General features: G+C 35.8%; 1 protein-coding gene and 1 non-coding gene across 14 annotated transcripts in view; one reads left to right on the top strand and one right to left on the bottom strand.

Annotated features, from left to right (window-relative positions):
* The window catches only part of Tanc2 (tetratricopeptide repeat, ankyrin repeat and coiled-coil containing 2), a 326078-nt gene that overhangs the window by 159339 nt on the left and 154361 nt on the right, over window positions 1-12378 (top strand). For 9 of the 13 annotated variants that reach the window (XM_028865155.2, XM_028865156.2, XM_028865154.2 and 6 more), the window contains one exon: window positions 3126-3236. The exons of the other annotated variants lie outside the window; for them this stretch is intronic. In XM_028865155.2, the coding sequence (XP_028720988.1) occupies window positions 3126-3236 (111 nt within the window). The remainder of the gene's footprint in view (window positions 1-3125; window positions 3237-12378) is intronic. 13 annotated transcript variants of the gene reach the window in all.
* On the bottom strand, window positions 12221-12324 carry LOC114690504. Its single transcript, XR_003734083.1, has one exon. It is a non-coding gene; the product is annotated as a U6 spliceosomal RNA (small nuclear RNA).

Genomic DNA, 12378 nt, shown 5'->3' with positions numbered 1-12378 from the left:
TTTTTTTTCTTTTTTGCAAAGAAATCTATGTAAATTCAGGGCTTTCAAGAAAAACATCATGCACTATCTTTGACTTATACTTTTATGTGCTTTACTTGACAGTGTTATGACTTTTGGTCATCCTGTCCTTTCTGTGATTATGCTTCCTTTGTTTTGTTGACTTACAGATAACACTAGCTATTAATTACGTAGATCTGATCACCATTATTATCTTACATAATAATTTAGCCAGACATAGCAGCACACACCTGCCATCCAAGAGCTCTGATGACAGAGGCAGGAGGATCACTGCAAGTTGAAGGTCAGCCTAGTCTAAATGGCAAGTTCTAGGCCAGCCAGGGCTAGAAAATGAGACCTTGACTCAAACAAATCAATAATTTAACCCCCTTATTAGACAAATGAGGTAGTGATGAGGGTAGATAGTAAAATTCATTAAATATCTACTAAATAAAGGTACAGAGAAAAACAAATGAAATACCCATTGTGAGCTTTAAAGATAGCCTCAATTTCAATTTCCTGAGAAGGGAAAACACATCAGAGTGTCATTGAGCTCCACAGAGCTGATAACTCCACTTGCTGGAAAAGTATCTATTTTAGAAATAGGTTTCATTTTTTTTTCTCTTCCATAACCAATGCAAATTCTTCTGTATACCATTGTCCACACTGCCTTTGTAGTCTTCGGCTATTTGCATTTTTCTGTATTCTCTAAGACCATGGTCTTTCCCCTTGACTCCATCTCATAATTCTCAAACATGCTTTGTTCCTCCCCTAAGTTCTTCTGTTGTCCTCAATTCCTTTCTTCTATCTTTACCTTAAGGTGCTAGTCCTGTCCATTACTCAAACTTTATCATAAAACATATTCCTAGATTTTTTTTATACTAAAAATTCCCTTGATCAAGAACCAGTGATCTCTTTGTCAGAACTTAGCAGGTGTAATCATTATTCTAAAGCTAGGACTGTGATTTAATGAAAGCCTAGAGAAGGACTGAGGAGCTTGAAGAATAAAATTGTCAGCTAAATAGATGGCTCAGCAGTTAAGAGTAACAAGCATCGTCCCACAAATGCCTCTGACCCCAAACAGATCTAGTGACCTTTTCTGGTCTCTGCCACATGCACAGGCACACACTCCCACATAATATGCACACATTAATTAATTAATTTCTCTTTATTAAGCAATGCTATATAAATCAAATGTCCTTATTTTTTAAGCAGTTGGGGATATAATGAGATGTTTGGGTGTTTCTTACTAATCCCATGTATATAACTCGAAAGATCTTCATTTCTGACAAAGATATTTGTTTTTGTTTTGTTTTGTTTTGGTTTTGGTTTTGGTTTTTTTGTTTTTTTGTTTTTTTTTTTGAGACAGGGTTTCTCTGTGTAGCTTTGCGCCTTTTCCTGGAACTCACTTGGTAGTCCAGGCTGGCCTCGAACTCACAGAGATCCTCCTGGCTCTGCCTCCCGAGTGCTGGGATTAAAGGCGTGCGCCACCACCGCCCGGCAGATGTTTGTTTTAAAACAGGCTTAAATATTACACTCGTAGCACAGGAGAAATTTTTGCTTTTCCAAAGTTTACTTTTGGGTAAGAGCCATAGTCTTGAGAGTTAGTGCTCCTGTGGAGGCAATGGCAGGCTTTATGTTGTGCTTTTAGCAGGTACTTATAGTTTATGTACATACACTAAGATTTAAATTGTGATTTTGTTGTTTGTAAATTTTGACATTTAAAAAAATCTTTAATTCTTTCATAATTGATAGTTTTTATCCTCCAAAAATAATAAAGGAGAATTTTAGCCATTTTAATGACAAGGACTTTTTACAGTGACTTTTTTATAGCATCTTTTAGGATTAACTTTGAATCCCTTGGGGAATCAGTAATGGATAAGGATTTTGAAACACATGAAAAAACTTTTGAAAAACAGTAGTGTGATTCTACATATTCACATATCTTAAGACACCTGTAGCTATGGGGCTAATGTATCCAAGTAAATTCCACATCCAACTGATCCTTTTGAGTGCTAGTGCTATGTTAAGCACTTTTATCTCATTAGACTGTAATATAATTCAGTTTGAAAAATATCAAAGTAATCTACCTAATTTTGACTTTTTAAGATATTAAACTGATTTTTAAAAAGATGCTTAACTGAGCATTTGAATGTAAATCAGTAATGCATCTTAACACACACACACACACACACACACACACACACACACACACACACCACTAAATAATAATTATATGCCCAGTTGGGCAAAGTGGTACACACCTCTAATCCAAGCATTTGGGAATCTGATTTCAGGGCTAGTATGGGCTGTATAATAAGACTCTATCACAAAGATTTTGATTATGAATATGAAGTGCAACTTCATGAATATACTAATATAATATTGAATGATTTTCATGGTATGGAATGTTACTATACTGTAGGTTTCATGATTAAATTTGTAACTAAGACATATCTCTTTAGTATCAGTGTCAAATTGGCATAGCCTACTTCATACTTTTAGTATCCTAGCATTGTTGACTTCTTATATTAAAGGCTGAGCAGTTAAATGATTGATTTCCTTATTAAACTACATCAATATTTAATCACACTTTTAATATTTATCATGACTGGGTATCAGAGCAGTTCTTTCGGATAAATTAAACTTTTTTGTTATAGTTGTGATAGAATCTTAAAATTTCTTTCAGTACTTTCCATAGTTAATATTCCTATTTTATGGCATAGAAAGCTGAGATAAGAAAGTTCTTTCTTTATAAAGAGAGGAAGTGACCAAAGGTAGTAGACAATTACAATTTATGCTCAGACTTTTGGATAGTAGACTTTAGCTTTTCCCATTTTCAGTGACTTTTAAACAAGACCCATCTCCTGTATGAGGAATGCAGTTAATTTTTTTCCCCCGGCACAAAAAATAGAGTAACCTGATCTGAGTCTGACAGAGTGTGTCGTTCATTTAAGTGCTTCCATCTGTTGCCTGCTGTTCCCCTTACTCATGACCCCTCTGTGTTTCTCTCTTTCCCTTTCCTTTTCCCTTTCCCTCTGTTCCTCTTTCCTTTTTCTCACCCCTTTTCTTTTCTACTTTCCTCTCTCTTTCCTTCTCTTTCTGTCTCTCTCTCTTTTTATCCTTAGCCCCTCTGAGGAAGGCAAAGTTTGTTGAGAGCCCACGAATTCCAGAGTCCGAGCTTGGCTCCCCAACCCTCACTTCAGCTCAGAAACTGGACGTGGATGCATACTGCCCTGGTAAGCATGCATGCAGTGTCTGCTTTGAAAAAGGGAGGATTGCATCCGGCCCACCCAGCAGAGCAGTGCTTTGCATGTATACTACTCATAAAAATATGTTATTTCTTACATCTTGTTATCTATTCTCCTAAAAGAGCATAGGTTTTTACTGTACGTCTTGTTTTTATTGATGAGAGTAAGTATTTAAAACAGTTTCAAAGATAAATTGCAAAATAATTTTGGCAAATGAAATTCTCAGGATTATTTTTGTGATTTGAAATAATTGCAGACATGTTATTTTGGCCATGTGCAGACAGGAACATTAAAGATATGTGTAAGAATGTTCATTCAGTATCTTTTAAGCTTGACATGTGCCTAATTGCTATGAAATTCTGGATAGTTTCAGAAAACACTTTGGATAATAGAAACATTAAACTTGAATTAGATACCTGAGTTTGACTCCTTTTGGACACTCACTTTTACAGATAACCTCTTCTTGTGAATAGCCTGCAAACACATGGGGACTTCACTAAAACCCTTCTTGTGTGGGAGCCAAACTGAGACAGGCTGATTATCAGTGCTTAAATTCTTTCAGATTTCAGTGAGTTGCCTGGCAACATCCTTTACACACTCCTTAAAGTGACTCTATAGAATTGTGTCAGAAACATTCACAGCTCTGGTTGAAAATACAGATCAGAACAGTAGTAGTAAAGAACCTTGAGATATTTGTTTTTAGGTCTTTTGTTTATTCCTGCTCATTAAAATTGATGTTAAACCACTGTGGGGGGAAAAAACCCCACTACATATTCCCTCCACTTGGAGTGAGAAGACAGAATGATTCTACTTCAAAAGAGGTGTCATTTTCTTTTTTTTTTTTCTTTTTTTTTTTTTTTTTTTTTTTGGTTTTTCGAGACAGGGTTTCTCTGTGTAGCTTTGTGCCTTTCCTGGGACTCACTTGGTAGCCCAGGCTGGCCTCGAACTCACAGAGATCCGCCTGGCTCTGCCTCCCGAGTGCTGGGATTAAAGGCGCAGGCCACCAACGCCCGGCTGAGGTGTCATTTTCTTATCTGAAATGTCAGGGTTCTATATCTCTGAAGCCAGATAGGACAAGTTAATATAAAACAGTAGAGGAAAACTTGGGCCACACCCAGATTAATAAGACATATTTGACTTTATGAATCCATTTTGAATATTGAAAGACCTTGGGGATTTTATTCTTAGACTGTTCTTTGTTAAGTCAGTCATAGTTTTGTATTAAAAACCAGTTTCTGTTTCCCAGAGCAACAAAAGCTCTTTGGGTAACACTGCATAGGTTCTTCGTCCCTTGTTGAGGTACACTTCTTGGTAAATGGTATATTGTATTTTGCATTTATTTGTAAACTTCCGTGTTATAACATACAGTAAATGCTGAATTCTCTACTGATTTTCCTAAGTGCCCCCTCTTGACACTCTTTCTACTCAATACTCTTTTTTCTTCTTCTCCTCTCTTCTTCTCATCTCTTTTATGCCCTCCTTCTTTTCCTCTTTCTGCTCCACTGCTTTGATCAGGGCTCTAACCAGGTTCTCATACAAGCTAGGCAAACCCTCTACCACTCAACTATACTTCTAGCCCCCTCAGAGGCTTTTCCTTTTCTAGATTCACAAGTTAGAATGACTGTCGGGAGCCTAATCTCCTTAGCACCATATTAATTATATCACTAATCTAATGTAGCTGTCATTCTGGTCATGAAGCAGAGGAGCTGTGACTTGGGAATGTCTGTGCTAAATCACTCTGGGCAGTCCAAACAATGTGATTATTTATGCATATTTTCCACAAGCATGACTTCTTTGTTGGTAGAATCAAACTTCAGTTAAGACTTTAGAACACCAGGAAGACTCAGTGCTGCCAGAATGCTTGTTACAATGCTTTGTAGGCTTTCCTTTTATAATCTGAAACAGATTTATAGCATAGAAACTTTGTACTGATTTGTTCTTTTAGAATAATGTTTTTAGATGCATCTAAAAATAAGTTTTCTTTTGAGATGAGAATGTAACATGAGACTTGAAGATAGTATTATCTCTAGGTAGTATCAAGAATTAGCAATAAACAAAATAAATTAATGAGTACATATCAAACAAACTTGAGACTTACAGAAGGCCACCCCAGAGTACAATGCACTGTCATGCTGACTCCATTGATTGGAAGGTTTCAGAAGCAGTCTTGGATCTGAGACCTCCATGACCTTCTGCCCTCCTATCTTTCCCTGTCTCTCTCTCCAGAAGCACAGGGACAGGCTTTCTCTGAAGTTGCATTATCTGCCTAAAGAGAGACTTTCTGACAAAAGCAACTCAGTTATCAATAGTCCTTTCTAGGGAATCTCACCAGCCAAGAAGAGTGACTGTCACAGAAAAGGAGAAGGAAGGTTGACACAATGTCTACTTGTCAACTAAACATTGTCACAGGGTTCCATTTATTCTTCTGAAAGTCTGTTTATCTTTTTAAAAAATAATTTATTGGCCCTGAATTGTCCACATCATCTCTCCTCTCTCCTCTGTGAAGAGGGACTATAAGCATATTGATATTACTGGGCATTTTGGTACTTGGTTTTCTGCCTAGCATGCATGCAGTATGTTTGCCTGCCTTTTCTATTAGCCTGTCTACTGTAGCCTGTTTCATAGACTCAATGATCAGAACTTTAGAGAATAGAAAGAAGGGTTTTTTTTTCTACTTTTACAAAACAAGTATCAAATACATGGGTTTTGTAATTTTTAATGTAAGATATGCTAACAAAACAGGGTATATGTTATTTTATATTTATATATAATAAAGCAGTTAACACTGATGTTCTTGTCTACCTGTTTTACTCATTGCCTGCAAAATTTGGGGAACTGTCTCATAGAAGCAACAGTTGTAAACTAAGGTTAGAGCAGTGGTTCTCAAATCTTAACAGGTTTCAGAATTACCAGACCTTGCCCAAAATGCACATTGCTTAGGCCCATCCCTAGAGTTTCTGATTCAGTAAGTCTGAGATAGATTGAATATTTGCATTTCTTAACAAATTCCCAGGTGATGGCAAAGCTGTTGGTAGATGTTTCATACTTTAAGAACCCGTTGGTATTAACTCTTCTTTGAAAATCTGGTAGAATTCTTCATTGAAACCATCTGATCTTGGGCTTTTTTTTTTTTTTTTTGGTTGGGAGACTTTTAATGACAGTTTCTATTTCCTTGGGGGTTATTGGTCTATTTAAATTGTTTATCTGGTCTTGATTTAACTTTGGTATGTGGTACTTATCCAGAAAATCGTCTATTTCTTTAAGACTTTCCAATTTGTGGAGTATATAGGTTTTTGAAGTATGACCTGATGATTCTCTGGATTTTCTTGTTGTCAGTTGTTATATCTCCCTTTCCTTGAGCAGCCTTGAGGCAGGGGGAAGGGCTTGGACTTGCCTCTACTGGATGTGCCTCCCCATGGGAAGCCTTGCCTTTTTGTGGGTGGGAGTGAGGGTGGGTTGGGAGGAGGAGGCTGGGGGAATGAGAAGAGGGAAGAGGGGGATCTTTGATTAGTGTGTAAAATGAATGAAAATTTTTTCTTTAAAAGAAAAAAAAAGCCAGCTGGGCGGTGATGGCGCACGTCTTTAATCCCAGCACTCCAGCACTCGGGAGGCAGAGCCAGGTGGATCTTTGTGAGTTTGAGGCCAGCCTGGGCTACCAAGTGAGTCCCAGGAAAGGCTCAAAGCTACACAGAGAAACCCTGTCTCGAAAAACCAAAAAAAAAAAAGCCAGTTGGTGTAAAGTCTGCTTACAAATGGTGCAGTAAACAATGCTGAAAGCCTGTGGGGTTTATTGTATTACTCTTGACTTCTTGGGAGTAGTAATTGGCATTGTTTCTATACATTTTAAGCCAGAAGAATAGATCTTTTGTGTCTGAAATAAGGACATACATATTTTTCTTCGTTTGTCCATCTGTACCTGGCATCTCTATACTTCTGTATTTTCTGTGTAGTTCTTCACGTGTAAAGAAATTCTGAATCAAGCAAGACTAAGCCATTAATGTTTAGTCTACAGTCTAAGGAAAGCTATTTTATGATGTAACTGTTGATCCAGAATATTTGTCTAATAAATTGAGTGCTTCAGTCTGTATAGCCCTAGAGTCTTAAATATTTATGTGTTATAATTCCTCAAATTAAAATTTTCATATACACAAAACGTGTGAATATGTAAGAAATGGTATACTTTGGTTCTACCTTTGCAGCCATGGAAATAATTTATAATACCACCATAACTAAACTACCAGAGTAAAGGATACTTGAAGAACTAGGTTAGATAATTGCTTCATAGTGAACAAGCTAAGACCTAGGGAGCATAAGGGATTTGTCTAGTGTCATAAGCAGAATTTATTGCTTAGTTCTTGATGACTGGTAGATACCATATAGTCAGTCCAGAAGCATATTGCCCTCTAACCCAGTTACCATATACATCCTTTAAGTATACCTTATTATTCATACATTAAAAAGGAGAATTTTTATTTTAATATGTGACAGGATTGTAATTTATTTTTCTGAAAAGAGGTAACCAACTGATGTTGATGAACGGCTTCTCTCCAGGCTCCACCAAGCACCGCAGTTCCACAATCCACGTATAAAATAATCACTCAGACACTTATATTACTTATAAACTGTATGGCCGTGGCAGGCTTCTTGCTAACTGTTCTTATATCTTAAATTAACCCATTTTTATAAATCTATACCTTGCCACATGGCTGGTGGCTTACCGGCGTCTTTACATGCTGCTTGTCCTGGCGGTGGCTGCAGTGTCTCTCCTCCTTCTTCCTGTTTCCCCAATTCTCCTCTCTCCTTGTTCCGCCTATACTTCCTGCCTGGTCACTGGTCATCAGTGTTTTATTTATATAGAGCGATAGCCACAGAAAACTGATATCAATCATTTCAATTGAACAATTCTCCAAGTAAGAAAGTAGATTCACTCTGCACTTTATAGCTTGTCTGCTTATAGCATTCCCTATTATCTGTGTGATTTTTGAGCGAGTCACTTAACCTTTCTAAGCCTAAGTTTCTTCATCTATAAAAATGGAGATAATCTTAAATCAGATGAATACATCAATGCATTTACCAGAATGGTTGGCTCACCGTGAATGCTCAGAAATGTTAATATATTATAGAGTATTACAAAGTGATAACCCTGAAATGTGGTGTACAACTCTTAAGCAATTTCTAAATAATCAGAAATATTTAAAGTTTGGAGAGACAAACAGAGTTGGAATCATTTTGAGTTAAACGAGTGTCAGTATGTTTCAATTCTAATTTCTCCCTCACTAGTGATATGCTCTATAGCATGTTGAATAATATATCTGTGTCTCAATTTCCTATCATAGCAACATTATCTAAACATGACATTTCTGTAATTTTAAAAATTATATAAATATATATTTTTATATATGGGTGTATATTCATAAAAATCTAGGAGAAAAACCAAACTATAACATTGCTAGCCCAAGAGGAAGATGATTGAGATTATTGGGAAATCAAAGTATGAATGGTGAGGTGGTGCTAAAGTTAGATCTTAAGTGTGGCTGGGATTACATGTCACATTAATGTCCTATTCTTGGGCCCTGTGTATTAGTAAAAACTCAAGTTTTAGAGTTAGACCTGGATTTAATATCTTTTTTTTTTTTTTCTGACAGGGAAGACAGGTACTGGGAATTAAATCAAGGGCTACATTGAGCTAAATCCTCAACCCTGATCTAAATTGAATTTCTGATTCCTCTACCTGCTAGCTGTGTAGTGTTCTAACTTTCATACATACAAAAGAAAAAAATATTTTGAGTATACTACTATAATTCCAGTCCTCAGAAGCCTGAGGAAAGAGTATTACAAGTTTGAAACTCATCTGGGTCAAACTGTGAATTTTGGCCTAGTCTAGCTTACATACTGAGATGTGCCTCAAAAAGAGTAGGTCTAGACATAGTCATTCTGAGACCGAAGGTGAATGGACGTCAGCCAAAGAAACCACTTGTTTCTTGGTGAATCACCAGATCACAAGAAGAGTCCAGCTATGCAGGCTCCAGTTCATAATAATTCCATTATCTGAGTAATGCCATGTGCCCAAGCCCAAGAAACTCTGTGGAAGGGTTTAAACTTAGAGTGACTATCTCCATGAATGTACCCCAGTTTCAACAGTTGTCAGTATTTTCACTTGGACTCCATTTGTTCTTCTGCTTCTTTAATTGTGGCCAAGAGAACTAAATGTGGAGTGGTGCCTTAATGCCAGCTGCTCTGGAAGTGGGGAGGTGCCAGAGGCCATGACTTTGACCCCTTGGTGGGCACTGTAAGAACATGGAAAAGCTCCTGTACCTTTTCAACACTTGCTGGGAGTTACACCTTTTCCTAGAATTCTAAGAAACGGAAATATAATCAAGTTTGCTTTGGTAGTTGGGCCAAGATAATGATTTTTTTATACCTCTGTTAGACAGAACACATAGATCCATTTACTATTAGCACAAAGAGGTGTCATATTTAAATAGATGAGAAATCAGTAGTTTGTAATGAATGGATTGTGAAAATAATGTAGCATTGAATGAACATGCTAAGAGAATGCTGGGAATTTAAAAAAATGGGCATAATGTCTCATTATTTGTATGCAGCCATCACGTTAGAATACAGATTAGAGATTTAAATCATTTGCTATTAGGTATTTGCTTCTTGGGAGAATAATCATTATTTTCTCTCTGGGTATTGCCTACTTGAAGCAGAAGGTACTTTTTGCAGGTGGTGTATACCTGCTGAGTAGAGAATTGATTGGTATCTTCAAAAGTAAAGGCTCATAAAATGTCTTCTGAAATATTCACTAGCTTTTTTACAGCAGCTTATTTTTTGCTTGTTTTATATTTATCACAGAATTTAATTTGCTGTGATTTAAATTGAATTTTATTTCTCCCATGTTATAGAAATGGTGCCCATATTTCCTAAGTGTGTATCTAACACCTAATCCAGTGCTGGACATCTGAAGTTCTCAGTTAAAAAAAAAAAGTTTTAAAATTATTAAGTATTTTTTTTCTATATCGTCTAACATGAGATAACTCCAGTGCATTCTGCTAAAGAAAAAAAAAATAATCACAGGAGCAGATATGGTGATGCATCCTTGTTATCCAGCACTTGGAAGGCTGAAACAAGAGGCCTGATGAGACTTTGAGACCAACCTGGGCTTTATTAAAAGAACCTGTATCAAACAACCAAATACTTGCTAATCACATATTTAACATAATAATGCATTTTTTTAGGAATATGGGCTCTTGAACCAGACAGCCTGTATTTAAAATATTAACAGTTGCTTAACTGACACTGAGTCCCAAGCAAGCAAGATCTTCATCTTTGCAGATTTTTCTACCTGTGAAATAGGATATTATAGAGATTAAATGATTTAATATATTCTGCACATAGGAATTTATCAGGTAGTCGTGGTTTAATAAACATTAGGGTTAATGCTTTTAACACTACTGGTAATGTGTTGTTTAAAAATAATTATCATTTTTTAAAACATTAAAATATTCTGCATTAAGTCTGATTTTATTATAGAATTTGGTATTTGTATTGAATTGGAAACTCAAGCAGAATTTGTATCTGAAAATTATTCTCTCTGCTCCTTTTCTTTAAGTCTGCTGTTAAATATCAAAGTCATTGAAGTATTAATTTCAGATATGACTTCTTCCAAAGTTCTTTTCCATCTTCTGCCTTCCACTCTCCCAAAACAATTTTATTCATTTCTTCTCTATGCTTGTTCGTACTTCCTTTGATTTCTAAAATAGTTCTCATATACATCGGCCTCTCTGTAGACTTTAACTGTTGCTCACCGTAATCACTAGAAAAGTATGGGAAGAGGAGTTGGTAAAGTTGTTTGTGATTTGTTATTGCAAGAGTATTGAATGTGTTTGATATCCAGTGGGGAAAATTTACCGAAACACATTATTTTTAATTTTTGAGAGAGGAAGCATCACCCTTTGTATCATACTTCCCTGAAGGTTGGAAAGATAGTAAGATTCAGAATATAACTGAAGAAGTTTCATTTCAAGTAGTACTGTGATTTAAATGTGTCTCTCTAAAGCTCATCCAAACTTAGGTCCTCATACCAATTTTCCCAGCACCCTGATGGTCTGCTTTAGTCATAATACATTTCGTATGTAATTTCCCTTTAAGTCTTTAAAACAAGACCTTTACATGGAACATCAAGACCTGTAAGGTATTAAGTTTGTTGATATTTAATTAATATCCTTCATTTGAACAATTTAAATAGCTAATAAAGTTGAAATATATATAAAAAATGAAATCATTTTCATTAAGTTTCACTTCCTTCTTTTAAAAAAATTGTTTCATTCTGAAAGTCAGTGTCCTATGTCCTTAATTCATTGTTTGTGATTTTTTTAAATTAAGATGCAACATAAATATAGAAAGTGTCTGAATGTAATTCTTTGTCCTGAAATCTTGTGAAGTGAATACACTCCTATATATATATCAGGTGCTAGCAGACTCAAGATAGAGAACCTTATCTGTTCTTACACTTGTATTCAGACACTTTCCTCATGCCTCCTCCATGTCCTTACCCATCTCTAGCATCTTTTGTTTCACTGCCTTTTTAGCTTATATAAATGAAATCCTTTGGTGTGTATTCTTAATACTGTGCCAGATGTTTTGATTGCTCTTCTTTCATTTTCCATTATTGACGGTTGAGTTCAGATTTTGTTTATATGAACAATTCTATGACTGCCTGTTAAATGTCAATTTTTTTAAAAATTTTCCTAATGAGATGCAAAAAATGCAGGTGTTAAATGCTACAAATTTTAAGTTATATTTATTTAATGGGAAGTGCATGCATAGCAGGCATGCAGAAAGCCATTTCTCAATTTTTATTAGATTTTTCTCATTGATTTGAGGTGCAGGGATTTATTTTCTGGATATAGGCCTCTGTTGGTTATATGAATTGCAGTTATCTTTTTTTTTTAATTCTGATGTTATTTAAAAATATAGAGTACTTCTTGAGTTTATGTGTCATCCTTGCACACGGGCCATGATCATCTTCCCTGAATCATTAAATTTTAGTGTATGTGCTGCCAAATTGCAGTTATCTTTAGCCACTCTGTAGCTTATCTTTTCACCCCTTTACTAGTGTCTGATT

This window comes from Peromyscus leucopus, chromosome 8b (assembly GCF_004664715.2).
Source record: "Peromyscus leucopus breed LL Stock chromosome 8b, UCI_PerLeu_2.1, whole genome shotgun sequence".
Lineage (NCBI taxonomy): Eukaryota > Metazoa > Chordata > Mammalia > Rodentia > Cricetidae > Peromyscus > Peromyscus leucopus.
The sequence above is the reverse complement of the archived record's forward strand: the minus strand, read 5'-3'. Positions and strand labels throughout refer to the sequence as shown.